Source organism: Pecten maximus, chromosome 16 (assembly GCF_902652985.1).
Source record: "Pecten maximus chromosome 16, xPecMax1.1, whole genome shotgun sequence".
NCBI classification, from domain to species: Eukaryota; Metazoa; Mollusca; class Bivalvia; order Pectinida; family Pectinidae; genus Pecten; species Pecten maximus.
In genome coordinates, this window is record NC_047030.1 from 1817751 (window position 1) to 1833046 (window position 15296).

Sequence of the window (15296 nt, forward strand, 5' to 3'; positions counted from 1 at the left end):
ATTCACTTGGTTTACTAAACGCTCTCGAAATGCTATAAACCGGGACGAGGGGGCCAATATGGACTTCTGTATATCTATGAGTAGGTTATGAACAAAGCGTAACCAAACCTTACAGCATCTCAATTCACCCCTCACTGTTTACTACCTATTTGTCAGATTTAATATAGATTGAATGAAAATACCTGTCACTTTGATTATATGATCGTCCAATTAACGCCTCAGTGTATATACACTTCATTGATCATAATTCCGATTAAGGTGACAATGTATTCACCGATACACCATGTTTAAATATTATAAACAGGCTGTAATATTACTGGTCATTTGTCTGATTAAGCTGACAGGATGTGGTCAACGAAATGTCACGTTAAAACTTCATATACAGGCTGTGATATACCAAAGTCCAATACTGGTCATTTGTCTGATTAAGCTGACAGGATGTGGTCAACGAAATGTCACGTTAAAACTTCATATACAGGCTGTGATATACCAAAGTCTATTACTGGTCACTTGTTTGATAAAAGTGACAGTGTAGTCACCGAAACGTCACACTCAAATATCATATACAGGTTGTGATATACCAAAGTCTACTACTGGTCATTTGTCTAGTAAAGGTGACAGTATGTAGTCACCGAAACGTCTCGTTTAAATATCATACACAGGCTGTGATATATCAAAGGCTCTTCATGTTCATACCTACCAACAAGAAGTACATTTCTCATTATAGCTATACAATATCATTTCAGTAGTATAATAGTTTTAAATACACACACCAATGACGGAAAAACAGTTTTAATATTTTAATATTTTGATTTATGTTTACAAAACTTGGGAAGAAAGAATTAGTTTTGGAAGTCAAAATCGCGTCAAGGCCAGTTTCTTTTGAAATTCCTCACTTGTAACCGTCTTTGAACCCGCCAGCATAAGTTTTTTAAGTAGCTGTTCTTAATATTGTATTTTATGAAGGAATAATGAACGTTGCGCGTTTTTGTATTGTACTATGTATGTATTATGTATCAAGTTTTGTACAAAAGACTCGCACTATTAGCATGAGCCCCCTCCATTCAAACTAGAGAGAAAATTACAGTAATACATGTTGGAATGCAATTTGGATCAGGGGTTAAGTGATGTTTTGTCCCTGTAAGGACAAGATGATCATTTAATTGCGGTATCAACGAATGATACGTCATTTGACCGACTTTTTTTTATAGTGTTGTCATACTGAAATGCCAGGTAGTACTATAAAGTCGACATCAGCTCTCTGCTATCATAAAAATGGCAAATACAAAATACCGTATGCGATTACCACACCAATGCATCTCGCACATAGGTTAGGCCGTCCTTAAAGTTCTGGTGACAGGACGTTAAACAAAATAAGCCAAAACCAACCTGGACACAGCAACTTGACAACTAGCCCAAGCATACTAAGGTATGTAATTTTGCCTACAATATCATCTTAGGTATATTGCGTAAAATGGAAAGAAACCAAATAAACAGCCAATGTCATTTTCAAGTGGGTCATCTAGTAGTAGTTGATATCTACCTCACTGAACAACATACGGGAGACTCGTCACATGCCATCCAACGCAATTATGGTTAAGTGTCCTGCCCATGGACAGCAAAGACCGGCTTCCCGAGAAACACAAACCAACACGTACAAGGAGTAACGAACTTCAGGTTAAGTAACCGACGGAGCTATCGCGGCTCCCTCACCTGAGGTTACATGGCTGGTTCTCTAACCGATTGAGCTATCATTGCCCCCTCACCTGAGGTTACATGGCTGGTTATCTAACCGATTGAGCTATCATTGCCCCCTCACCTGAGGTTACATGACTGGTTCTCTAACCGACTGAGCTATCGCGGCTCCCTCACCTGAGGTTATATAACTTGTTCTCAAACCGATTGAGCTATCATTCCCCCCCCCCCCCCCTCTCAATTGAGGTTATATGACAGGTTCAATAACCAATTGAGCTATCATTGCTTCTTCAACTGAGGTTACATGACTGGTTCTCTAACCGATTGAGCTATTGCGGCCCCCTCCCCTAAGATTATATGACTGGTTCTCTAACCGACTGAGCAATCGCGACTCCCTCAACTAGGGTTACATTGCTGGTTCTCTAACCAACTGAGCTACCATTGCCCCCTTAACTTAGGGTACACTATCGGTTCTCTAACAGACTGAACTATCGCGGCCCTCTAAAAAGCAAAAAAAATGTGTAGCAACAACACTAGCTAACATATATCCACATCTAACGGAATCCTGTATCTATCAAGTTTGTGGAGGGTTTCACGTCCTCGCTATAATAATAACCACGTAATTTCTTACCTAAGACCTACACCTATACCATTTATACCCAAGTGTTAAACTCAGTCAATGGAACACATAACAAATTGTTCAATATCAGATATGCATTATTCTTTTGTTGTATTCAGTATGACGATTTGGGTCGCGGGGAATACCAAGAGATCAGGATAAATATAGCAATCGGAAAACCAATAGAATATCTACTAGGGCGTATATGTAACTTGAATCTACATGACTTCCGAATAAAGTACACATGTTTGTTTGTCAGTACCAAGAACTCAGGATAAACATAGCATTTCGGAAAACACCTCCAAGGAAAGGGTGTGTTAGTAAGGGCTGATCTGTAGCCTGGATCTCATAACTTCTGAACCAGGTAAGTTTGTCAGTAGAGTCAGCTACAGTTTAGGTTTTACTTATATCTGTTATTATTTCATTTCTGTCTACTTTTTGTTTCAATGTGAGTGTGTTCGTCCCTAGATACCTGTCCGTCCATGCATGAACCAGGAAGTTGTGTGGAATTATAATTCTTTTTGTGGTAATTGTATTGTGACTTCACTTTCTATGGCAGAAGGGTCATTGAGCCAGGTAGGTTGTATCTTTTCAATAATCTTAGATAATTCAAGATAATGGTGTCATGATATATTTATATAATTAGTTTACAACTATTGGCAAACAAGTTATATCAATTCATATTAATCTCTCTTGTTGACCTGGGCGTAAGCGCGCGCGTGGGGGTTTAGTGTGGGAGGAAACCGAGGTAACCATGGAAACCTCAGGGTAGGTGACCCAAAACCTTTTCTGTAATAAACGTATTTATGACGTTAGCACAAAATATGAAACTTTAACAGATGCTCAATTCGGAGTTCGTCCTGGAATTAGCACTAATGATGTTATTTTCGCATTACATTCATTTATAACCAAAATATTATCATCTAAGAAACGTTTGTACTACTGTAGATAGGTTAAGTTTATGGCGTAAGTTGACTTGGCTTGACATTCGCGGTAAAATGTTACATGTTATTAAGTCACTTGATCAATTGATTAAATCTTGTGTTCGCTTAATGGTAAATGTTTTATCTTTTTTCGAAAACAAATGGGAAATTCTATCAACTTTGTTGTTATCGCTTTTCGTTACAGATATTGAAACCTTTTGTATAGAGAGTGGGGCTACAGGTTATGGTTTCGATGAACTAAGCTTATTTGTTCTTAGGTGGAAGGTCTACACAATCTTTTGAATAGCATATGATTATTCAAACAATGGAAATTAACTATTAATACAGAAAATAAAATGAAAACAAAACAAAAAATCGTAGTCTTTAAAAAATGGGGGTCGCTTAAAAGACATTGAAACTTGGATATAGAATGGTAATGTAGTAGAAATTGTAGATTTATTCAGCTGTTTAGGAGTTAAGCTCAAGTATTATACTAAATTCAATGTTATACAGAAACGATTAGCTGGTCAAGGCCGAAAGACTATGTACATCTTTATTGCATCTGTTTGATATGGATTGAATAGATTTTTTTAATTTTCATTGCGGCTATGAATACCAGTAGCTAGCTACATGTACATTTCCCGTGGCGCGCGGTAGCGCGCCTCGGAGGATATGTAGCTAGCTACTGGTATTCATAGCCGCAATGAAAATTTAAAAAATCTATTCAATTTATATATTTATATAGCTTTGATTTAAAAAATTTATATCGAGAAAACGAGAAATTTTATTAAAAAGAAAAATTTGTCATGTATACGACAAAACGCCAAATTATTAGAACAGCCGGGAGATCCCGCCTATGCACCACGCCATTGTTTTAATGTCGTTCCGCATTTTCCGGTCTTTTTTGTTTAATTTTGTATAAAACAAAAAGAAAAAAGTATTAAAGTAAAAATAATATTAAATACAATCATTCAATGCAAATCTCGTACCAACATTATCGATCCAAGGGAAGCTACTCTTCCTGTCTTACTGTCGATGGCGTATTAATATGACCCGACTAATCAGGTGATTTGCACGAGAGACAATGTTTTCATACGGTTTTCATAGTGTATTCATGGTCATATGTTTGTTGTTTTCACTTGGTATGTTCATATCAGCAAACCACATTAGGAATGTAAATGAATATGGATTGAATAGATTTTTTAAAATTTTCATTGCGGCTATGAATACCAGTAGCTAGCTACTGGTATTCATAGCCGCAATGAAAATTTAAAAAATCTATTCAATTCATATATTTACATAACCTTGATTTAAAAAATTTATATCGAGAAAACGAGAAATTTTATTAAAAAGAAAAATTTGTCATGTATACGACGAAACGCCAAATTATTAGAACAGCCGGGAGATCCCGCCTATGCACCACGCCATTGTTTTAATGTCGTTCCGCATTTTCCGGTCTTTTTTGTTTAATTTTGTATAAAACAAAAAGAAAGAAGTTATAAAGTAAAAATTATATTAAATACAATCATTCAATTCAAATCATGTTTATTTTATGTGAACAAATTGCAACAAAAACACAATATTTTCATAATTGAAAGGCGGACTATTTTTTTGATGGCGTATTAATTAGTATAATGAATTACGCTGGCGAAGTTTGGGGAGCATCGAAGGCGATTAACATTGAAAAGGTGCATTTGTTGTTTTTAAAAACAATCTTATATTTAAAAAAAATATCTGCAATGTCATAGTGTATTTGAACATGGGCGATGTCCATCGGAATGTTTTAGAAGATACAGAATGAATAAATATTGGTTTAAACTAATGAACACGAAGAGTTGTATGTTGAACTTAGCTTACTCCTTTTTTTTGTAATAATGATACTGGTAATTGTTATAATTGGGCTATCCATGTTAAACATTGCCTTTTTCTCTTGGCTTTGTGATGTATTGTTACACCATTATACTTATACTTATAAAAAAAGTACTGCTAATGATAAAACAAAGAAATTTTAATCAACATCAGCAATATCTGAGAGGTTTACTTGAACATCGTCGGAATGCGTACTTTATAAATGTTTGGCTGATTATTTTACTTTGCAGTTTTATTTGACAAAGTATATAAATATGTACCTGTACCTGTAAAATATAGGTCCTGTCTTACGAAATTACGCCTGTCTGCTCATGATTTAGCTATCGAGATAGGTAGATATGTTAACTTACCAAGAGAACAAAGACTTTGTACTAAATGTCAACAAGATATTGAAGATGGGTATCATTTTATTCTAGCATTCAAAAGTTTTCCTGATTTAAGAATAAATACATCAAACCATTTTAGTGACGCAAACCGTCAAGGTATTAACTTATCCAATTACTGCGTGTCAATAGTATTGGTGAAATTCGTAAGTTAGCCGGATATGTATATGAAGCCAACAAAGTCAGATTGTAGTTAGCATTTTAAAGACATGTGACCTGTATTTAAAAAAAAAAAAAAAAAAAAAAATTCGTGTTTCAGTATTAATCAGAATGTATTCGGCCGTATTCTCCGCCATTTTGTTTGCATAATATGATATAAATCTTGGAATCCTATATGCTATGTTGCATGTGGAAATATATTTATAACAACACCCTTTTCACGTCCGACCGGGGAACTGAACCTCGGTTGCCCAGGTGAAAAGCGAATATGTCAATCGTAGCAGGTTATTAAAAACTTCATTTCCATCTGGTAATAGATAAGGTATATTTTGTGCTACGCGGAACAGATTAAAAAAGCAACAACACTGTAGATACCCCTGTCAGAGAAAAATCGTCAACTAATAAATTTGAATCAAAAAAATAGTTTCAGACTATTTAACTTACTAAGTATGCATGTATATTGTAAACTATATTTTCAGCTTGATGTGGAGTAAAGGGAGTCAAATGGCAGCCAGACAAACGAAAAGAATATTTGATGAATTAAGCGAAAAGTTCCTGAAATGCTACGTTTGTGGAAATCCATTCGATGAAAATGAACACGTCCCTGTACACTACCTATGTACACACTCGGCCTGCCAAGATTGTGTGACTAGGCGATTTGTGTCGGATTCAGATAACAACCTTTTTAATATATGTCCAGTGTGTAAGCACGGTTACAGGTACATTGCCCCAACAATCCCCAGTTTTGAGCATAATTATACTTTAATTAGTATCAAAAACTTCATTTCTTCTAAAAAGATTTGTGACAGGTGCTCTGACCAGATATCGGAATTATTCTGTAGAAATTGTGACTTGAATCTGTGTAGAACGTGCAGTGATGAAACTCACGTCGGCAGAAACCTTAACCACGACATGAAGTTCTCCATACACGAGCGGAACGTCCCAGTAGATGCCTGTCAGATATGTGAGAAGCAGTCAGCTATTTACTGTCCAACGTGTAATCTTTTCTTTTGTTTACCTTGCGGGGATGTCCAACACAATGACGAATCGGTCGGCACTCATGTAGTCCACAGGATAAACCAATATAGCATCCCACCGCTGGCACCTGAGGACGAGAGGAATTTAGTCATGCAAAAGCTGAAGGCATTTGGTGAGCAACACTTGATACGTAAACTTACACACAAATATGTCCGCTAGAGCAGCATTTCGATCATATCTTATCAATAATTAATATACATGGATATAATTCAGACCATTCTGGATTAAAGAATGGTATCCGCGAATTATCGGGGTACAGGGTTTTTATTGTGTCTTCACACTAACATACGGTAATGATATATCCCACTCGAGTCATAGATATACATTGTATTTTGATAATTATATAATTGTTCAATTTGGATTACTTCTTTAGGTGTATTACAGTGTATACTAAATATATTATAATTTAATATATTCACATATAAATGTATTTTGAACTTTACGTATATGAATAACATTTGTATAATAACGAACGAGATATAAACTTACCCTAACCTTAATTAAGTAGCTTTAACTTAAATCCATAACAGGTTATTGCAAATGCTGAGTTTTAATTGTGTTATTGTTTACTACTTATTAAAGGTATTTCAATGAAGAATGCCGTGTATACCACCATCGAAGGATACAAACGACTGATCTCGAATATACAGGTCTATTTGCTCTATCTTCTTACCTTCGTGACGTTAAAAAACGCACTCATGATTTCGTCATTGATCATACTTCTCATAGGAATGTTCATGAGCAGTTTTCCAGCTTACACCATCCTACCCTTTGAGGAAGGTATGTGTGATTAAATTGCTCTCGAACTGTTTTGAGGCTCCTTTCCTTTAATGAAAAGATAATTAGCTATATGAATCAACCACAGTTTAAACATTACAACGCAGATATTGTTCACTTAGTCTAGTCCTATAAATACTTTCGAAGACGGTACCTTCATCAATTTGCCCTGGTTTGAGGCCATTTTACAGCGCTATTAAAATGCCAATGGTCGCAAACGGTTTTAATTTATTCACAAACACCACATTGAAGATTTTAAAAAATTTAGTAATTGAGTTTGGAATCGTTGGTTCTATTATAGAATTATTTTTGAATTCTTGAAACATTTGCCGGGGTTTAACGGAAAATATCTTTGAAGTATGGTTATGTTTTCCCTTTTGTTTTGACCATTGGAGCAGTTGTAAAGAAAACATACTAGTAATTGAAATTCGTCTCATGACATCTCGTGAATTCGTTTATTTATGACAGGCTTGGTTTTAATCCTATCATTTGTGAATACATTGTAGTTTGAGAAAGGCATTCTTATTTTTGACATCAATGTAAATTGAACTTTTTCTCATATCAATATGCATATATTTCATTAATGAAAGTTTATAACTTCAATTTACCAATAAGAATAGCGATAGTGCGATTTTTTTATCATTTACAAAAGAACTGAACGCTAAGAGAAAATAAGAAATCATCGCTCACGACTCTGTTATTACTTTTTATTATTTTCAGTCAAAGCTGTGAGTTTGGTTTGTCGCCGCGGTAAACAAGAAGGAGTCTACCAGCAGGAACCGCCGATAAAAGTTAAGCAGCATAGAAATATTTGTTCGTTTAACGTATTTCACCACGACTTTCAAAATAGACGGAGGACACATTTGGTAGTCGACATAAACGTTGAAGTAGGCAAAAAACCATACTCTGTTGCTGGCGTCTTACAAAGGCTGTTAACAATAAAACTGTTTGACCTAAACAGGGAGCACGATATATATATCAAACAACGCAGCACGTACTGGTCTCTGTTTTGGTGTAGAACCCTCGCGATGGAACTAGCTCTATGTATAAGTAAAGATGATTATGAGAGAAATGTTCGAGAGGAGCAGAAGATAATTAGCTCGGTTAAGATAGGACAGAACTTTACGGTATCTTTTCTCTTTGTAGTAGATAATGACAGAAAGACAATGGAAATATCCTCACGTGCAGTAGATTGGAAAGATGAAGTTTTATTGCACAATTATTACAGAACACAACAATTACGAGTCTGGTTCTCCCTTGACGATACAAAACCTGACAAGGGTATATCGGCCAGAATAAGGAGTGGGTCAAATATTATAATCAATGATCTGCCGAAAGAGCATGTGTTAACTTATCTGGATCACATCATCCGCCTGTTATTGTATCAATTCCGCTACCTCTTTCATCTCGTTGGTGTAGCTCTCTCGTGACTGATTCAAACAGAAAAGTGACACTGTATCCTAGAATATATACTGCTATCCATATGTTCCGATACACTTTGCAGACAATATTTTGAAATTCAGTAAATATTATTATACTATTGTGTTTGTTATTTTTTGTCTGATAACATCTTATTATAATGGATTCAGTCGATACCATTATTGATGATCTACAAACCCTCAAAGGGCAATATTTTTGCAATGTCAAGTCTTTTAGAAATTTTGTTGAGATGAGAGCATGCATGTATTTTTCAAAGAATAAGGCAGATTCATTTCGTTATGGTATTATTTTTTAGAATATATTGGAAAAAAACAACCTCCTCCCATGGCTCTACCTTCAGAGAGGTGGGCTAGTTTCGAAAAAAATGCCATTATCACTGACAATTTAATAATCTTCCAGAAATTGCAAAGTTAAAGTTTGTGATGTACTTATAATATTTCAACAATAGCCAACACACATTGTCTGGAATCTACACTGTAGTTGAGAGGTACATTATATATCCCTTCATAATAATACCATCACTGATCTCATAGATAAATATTGAGTGACATGAATGATCCGTGTCGAAGGACAATATATTTTACTTTTCCATTTTATTTTTTGAGCAATAATATTGTGTCCTATCGCATTAAAATAATATTAAACCCGAAAAATGTGTTCCGATTAATCCTCATTTTCTTCAAACGTTTGGCGAAACCCCTTATGTTTGACATAAGAATACAGCCCTAACCTGAGCCTTATCTACCTCACAAGGAATTTCATAATGCGAGTAGAGGATCCTAATACTTTCTTATATCTAAATTTACGATTCGTTGTTTCTATTAAAACCATGCAAAAAAGAATTATCGTTCAAATGATTCCCTTCGTGCATTCAACTTAATATTGGGTTAATGAAACACGATTCTTGGGATTCAATTGCATTTTTAGCTCGATACACCTAAGTTGAATTATGATTCATGTAAATAAATTCGTGTTAAACATTCTTGACACTTTTTCACGTATATACGACCATATCCTGTAAACAATATTGATTTAAACAGAGACCCCAAACTGTTCCCGAAGTCTTCAAAACAAACTTGACGGAAATCTATATTCTTGACCAAATATAATCACGTCATAGACCATGCGTGTAACAAAATACATCTGGTACATAATACACATGTAAAGTTTCATAAGTATCGGATCAGTAGATTTCGAAAAAGGTAAGAGGTATGAATTATGATAATAACAACACACAAAATCAAGTCCCAAACTTTGTATCAGTGATCAAATGTCAGTTGTGCTTTTACAATTATGTAATATATAATTTTATCTTCGTTAAATGAAATATACAATGGAGCTACGCAACATGTACTTAATTTGTTATATTTGTTATGAGAGTTGCCTCTCTTCGTCTGAACCTGTACAATATCAACTCTTCATGTAATTACAACGCTTATTGTAATAACGCTTATAGTAAGAACATTTGCTTTTTGATTTATGTCAGGGAAAAATAATCGCCAATTAGCTGATGCATGTTTTACGAACGTTACAGAAGACCAAATACCAAAAAGAATCTTTCTCTGGTATGGCAACACCGAGGCGTCAAGGAGGTAGAAAGAGGGGAAAACAAAGGACAGAGTGAAAGACAATAAAAAAAGGAAATCCTTCTAAAACTTCAAATGAAGGTCCAATGTTGGGACAGCTTGTTGGCAAATTACCGACATGTAGCCATCATAGATGTACCGATTGAGGTTTATTAATGTTTTCTTCAACAACTGCATCATCATTCCCCAAAGATTTTCTAAACTTTATTGTTACATTGTAGATACTGCTTTGCTCTTAGTTGTGCATTTTGTTCAAATTTAGGGAACTGAGGAAGGAAGGTCGTTATATTTTGGTAATACCAGATGTCGATCGGATAGACAGTCAAGAAGCATAAATGACGAAAAGGGAGGTCAAGGTCACGCGGATCGACAGGTGTCCACATTTTTTGGCTCCGACAAATTTTCACTTTTTGTCGATCTTATACCTTTTGGAAAACGACCAAATTTGGATTATGTCTTACTGACGTCATAGGAAGTCAGATTTTCGCTTTGCTATCAACAAATTTTTTGGGGAAAAGTGAGGTTTGGACATGGAAAGAAACACAATGGTATAGTGAGTCGCCGCGGTGACAACTGCTAACGGACACGCCTGTGTACGTAAATTGTATAGGTTGGATCTACCTGTGACTTTCACTACACACCGCTAACATATAAGGATTTTTTTTTCGAGATCTGGGTTTCTCTAGAACGTGAAGATGGGACCAACAAGTAGATCTTCTACGTCATCAGCCAAAAACAGTGAACAGTCTATCACTCAACGATTAGACGATATCACCAAAATTTTATCTAACATGGTGACGAAGTCGGACATCGACAAGAAGCTGTCCAGTCTCAAAGATGAGTTAAAAGATGACATTCGAGCGGAAAATAAGGAACTCGTGGAGTCGCTACAGTCAAGAATTACAGACTTAGAAGAGGAAAATGAGAACTTAAGAGAATCAGTTAGCTATCTGGAAAACCAAGTATTAGAACTTCAAGAAAGTAAGACAGAGTGTGCAGCTAAATATAATGATTTAGAACAACAAGGCAGAAAAAATTCCATCAGAATTTTTGGATTGGAAGACACGAAGGAGAATGAAACAGTGGAAGAATGTGTGGAAAAAGTTGTTAAGTTCGCAAAAACTAAGCTGAAAGTGCCTCTTCACACAGACGACATCGATATCGCCCACAGACTAGACAGGTTCAATTCCAGTAAAAGGAGATCCGTGATCGTGAAATTTACTCACCGAAGGAAAAAACATGTGGTTCTGAGTGCCAGGAGTTAACTAAAGAACTCGCAATACACTGTGTCCGAGGATCTTACGAAAATTAACCAGGAGAGGCTGCGCCAGGCATACAGACTTGAATGTGTACAGAACACGTTTAGTATAGACGGGAAACTGTTCGCCGTACTAAAAACCAAAACCCAGAGAGACAAGAATAAGATAAGGAGAATCTTACATGACACTCCACTTACTGAAGAGTACCTGATGAATGACTCAAACTTTAGACGCACCACTTAGTTACGATCATTTGTAATTTTTTATCGGCTAATGGACATAACCGTGTTATCCGCGGTAGCCGATTGAAAAGGGAAAAAACTGCGTAAAGTGTATATAGACTTATATTTGTAGAAGTTTTTTTGTGTTTGTGTTATTTTCGGTTGGGAGTATCTATTGGAGTATATTTTCTATACACAGGTAAGGTTACGCACTAGTGATCTCATTCTATCTTTTCTTACGATACTGTATAGATAGCAATACTCATTTGATACCAACCCTTGTATAATTTTCATAATGATTTCAGTTTATACATATTATTAGACATCCGAAAGAAATATAATTATATATTTGTGCATGCAATATATGATTAACAGACGATGTCTTTTACTTTTCCGGATCTTTTTCTCCGCCTCCCTTATTGTAAGCCGTTCCGGATTCCATTACCCGGTTTTTGGATCTAATTTCCCAGTATAACTTCCGGTCTATCGTATTTACTTCCGGTTAAGCAGGTGATGTTACGGAAATGAAAAGGTGTGTAAGTTAGCAGTTGTCAACGATTTTGACCAAATATGTTCTTTTTAGATATCTTTTCTTTACTCTTCTCGTTCATTTCTTTCCTTTCTCCTCCATGGGATGTTGAATTTCTCTTACAATACTACTTCATAAAATGTCTATATAGTAAAGTAACGTTGCTGTTACACTACAAGCTAAGTTACCTCGCTATAGAGCACGTGGAATGGTTCACTGTGGAAGTCACTGTATATCACCACGGGTCGCTGGACAGGTCAGGATAAGGTGATGATATAGCAGTCGAATACATGTCCAATAGAATATACTGGCTTAGTGTCCTAGCTAAAAGCCCAGAGCACTAAGGAAACTGGCACTACTTACGTAGAGATATACTGGCTCCGTTAAAAACAGAGGACGTCTAACACACGTGTGGTCCCGCGGCCGACCAGGTGTGAAGAGACGCTTACACGGTTCACGGGGTTGATCTTTACCTGACACGGGCCAGTTGACCGTCACGCACTTCCGGCGGCGTAAACAATGTGGTCAACTCGGCCCGAGACACTACATTCCTCCCAACTTTATAATGAAAGTCCTTGATGGTCGGAGGCTTCGTAATGGTTATATAAAGATCTTCCGAGTCCTGATCAAATTCCTATATAAATTGACTCTGCACACTAAAAGCGTTGCCATGAAGTCACTCTGGGTACTACTGTTGTTTGGTTCCTCCAAAATGGAGGAATAAGTAGGGATAAAATCCCTTTTGACAGTAAAATCCTAGGTTAAGGTTTGGATTGTCTCTAAAAAGACACACCACCCTGTAAAATACATGGATGTAATCCTGACCTTGATGGCAATGATATGATAAAACACCATCTGAGTTTACCAACTTTTCTATTCCACCAGTAGTACTTAGCTTCTCCTTGTCCAGGTTCTGATCCATCCAGTAGATATTTCCGGATAAACTGGAGGTCTGCATCTTTTCCTAATCTGGAGCTGGTTGTCTAGAAGCGCTATATCGAAACTTGATCCATCCGTGTGATCTGTCATCTTTAAGTCCACTGTCATGTCTACCACAATCAGGATGTGGATAGTCAAGGAAAACCGAGGAAGCCGTATTTACCTGATGACTCCCCGGAGTTTGACTCGCAGAAGGTGGTTGGCCAATACAAATGGCCCTGTCATCTTTAAGCCGACTGTCATGGCTACCACAATCAGGGTGTGGATAACCAAGGAAAACCGGAGTAGCCCTATTTACCTGATGACTACCCGGAGTTGACTTGCAGAAGGGGGTTGGGTCGAACTGGCATCTTTAAGTCCACTGTCATGGCTACCACAATCAGGGTGAGGATAGCCAAGGAAAACCGGAGTAGCCCTATTTACCTGATGACTACCCGGAGTTTGACTCTCAGAAGATATACTGGCATGCATGTTCAGGGGACACTCAAGGAAACTGGTAGGCTTATTTTCTTTACCGGCAGAGTTACACACGGAACCAGCCGTGGCACTTTCGTACGGGCGTTGATCGCTAGCAGGAAAACTGTCATGAGTGCCTTGACATGCAAGATAACTGTCATGTTCACCTGGAGGGTGAGCAAGGTAACTCGAACAACTCAAGAATGAATTGACCCCTGGCATGAGTGTCGAGTTGATTGTCCATTTAGGAGGCTCTATAGGGCTAGAGTCCCCTAACCGGTCTTGCGGATCTAATGTGGCCACATTGTTGGTACCTACAAGGTACCCCTTATCACCGCAAGTCTTACTTCCCGTCAGGGCGGTTACGTCGTCTACTTCCAGTGAGAATTCGCCCCACTGTCTGTCAGCACGCTTACAATAATTGCAGCCTCCACAGGGCAAGTTTTCAGGCTTGATTCCAGCTATGTACGATGGGCATGGAGTCAGTTCATCCGGGATTCTGGATAGCGCGTCCGCATTTCCATGTTTGGTTCCGGGTCTGTGCTTCACAATCATATGGTATTGAGAAAGTTCCTCCATCCATCGTGCAAGCTGTCCCTGCGGCTCCTTAAATCGTAGCAGCCATGTTAGACTTGAATGGTCCGTCCTGACGGTAAACTGTCTACCTAAAAGGTAGTACTTAAACTGTCTTGTAAATCTCACAATACTAAGCAATTCCTTCCGAGTGGTGCAATATCTTTCTGTTCGGCTGTGAGAGAGAAACTGCTAAAAGCAATAACTCTCTCAACCCCGTCTTGTACTTGATTCAGCACCCCTCCAATCGCTACATCCGAGGCATCTGTGTCTAAGATGAATGGATCCTTAGTATTTGGCAATGCTAAGATGGGAGGTCCTGTCAGCACCTTCTTAAGACTATCGAAGGCCTGTTGCTGTTCTGCGTCCCAATGAAATTTATTCTTTCCTGTGAGATTATACAAGGGTTGAGCTAACTCGGCGAAGTCCTTAATAAAGGAACGATGATAGTTCACCAATCCGAGAAACCGCTCCACATCTTTAGAGGACGTTGGTAAAGGCCAATTAGCTACCATGCTGGTGTCTGTATCCGACATCGCTATCTGGTCCTTTCCTACTATCCGACCTAAAAACTCGACTTCCGGTTGGAAAAGTAGACACTTTTTTGGTTTTAATTTCATCCCATGTTGTCTGAATCTTTCCAACGTTTCTCTCAAATTACTGAGGTGTTCCCTGAAGGTGTGTCCTAATACTAGGATGTCGTCCAAAAAGGCGAGAACTGTTTTCCAGGTGAGACCCCGCAAGATGAGATTCATTGCACGAGAAAATGTAGCGGGAGCGTTAGTCAGACCAAAACCCATACGAACATGTTCAAATAATCCGTATTTTGT

General features: G+C 37.4%; 1 protein-coding gene across 1 annotated transcript; it reads left to right on the top strand.

Moving 5' to 3' along the window:
• Positions 1-2582: 2582 nt before the first annotated feature.
• On the top strand, positions 2583-9004 carry LOC117314829. Its single transcript, XM_033868935.1, has 4 exons — positions 2583-2678; positions 6128-6798; positions 7269-7466; positions 8184-9004. Exons 2-4 carry the CDS (start codon positions 6132-6134, stop codon positions 8891-8893), a joined length of 1575 nt encoding a protein of 524 aa, XP_033724826.1. The 5' UTR covers positions 2583-2678; positions 6128-6131; the 3' UTR covers positions 8894-9004.
• The last annotated feature ends 6292 nt before the right edge of the window (positions 9005-15296 follow it).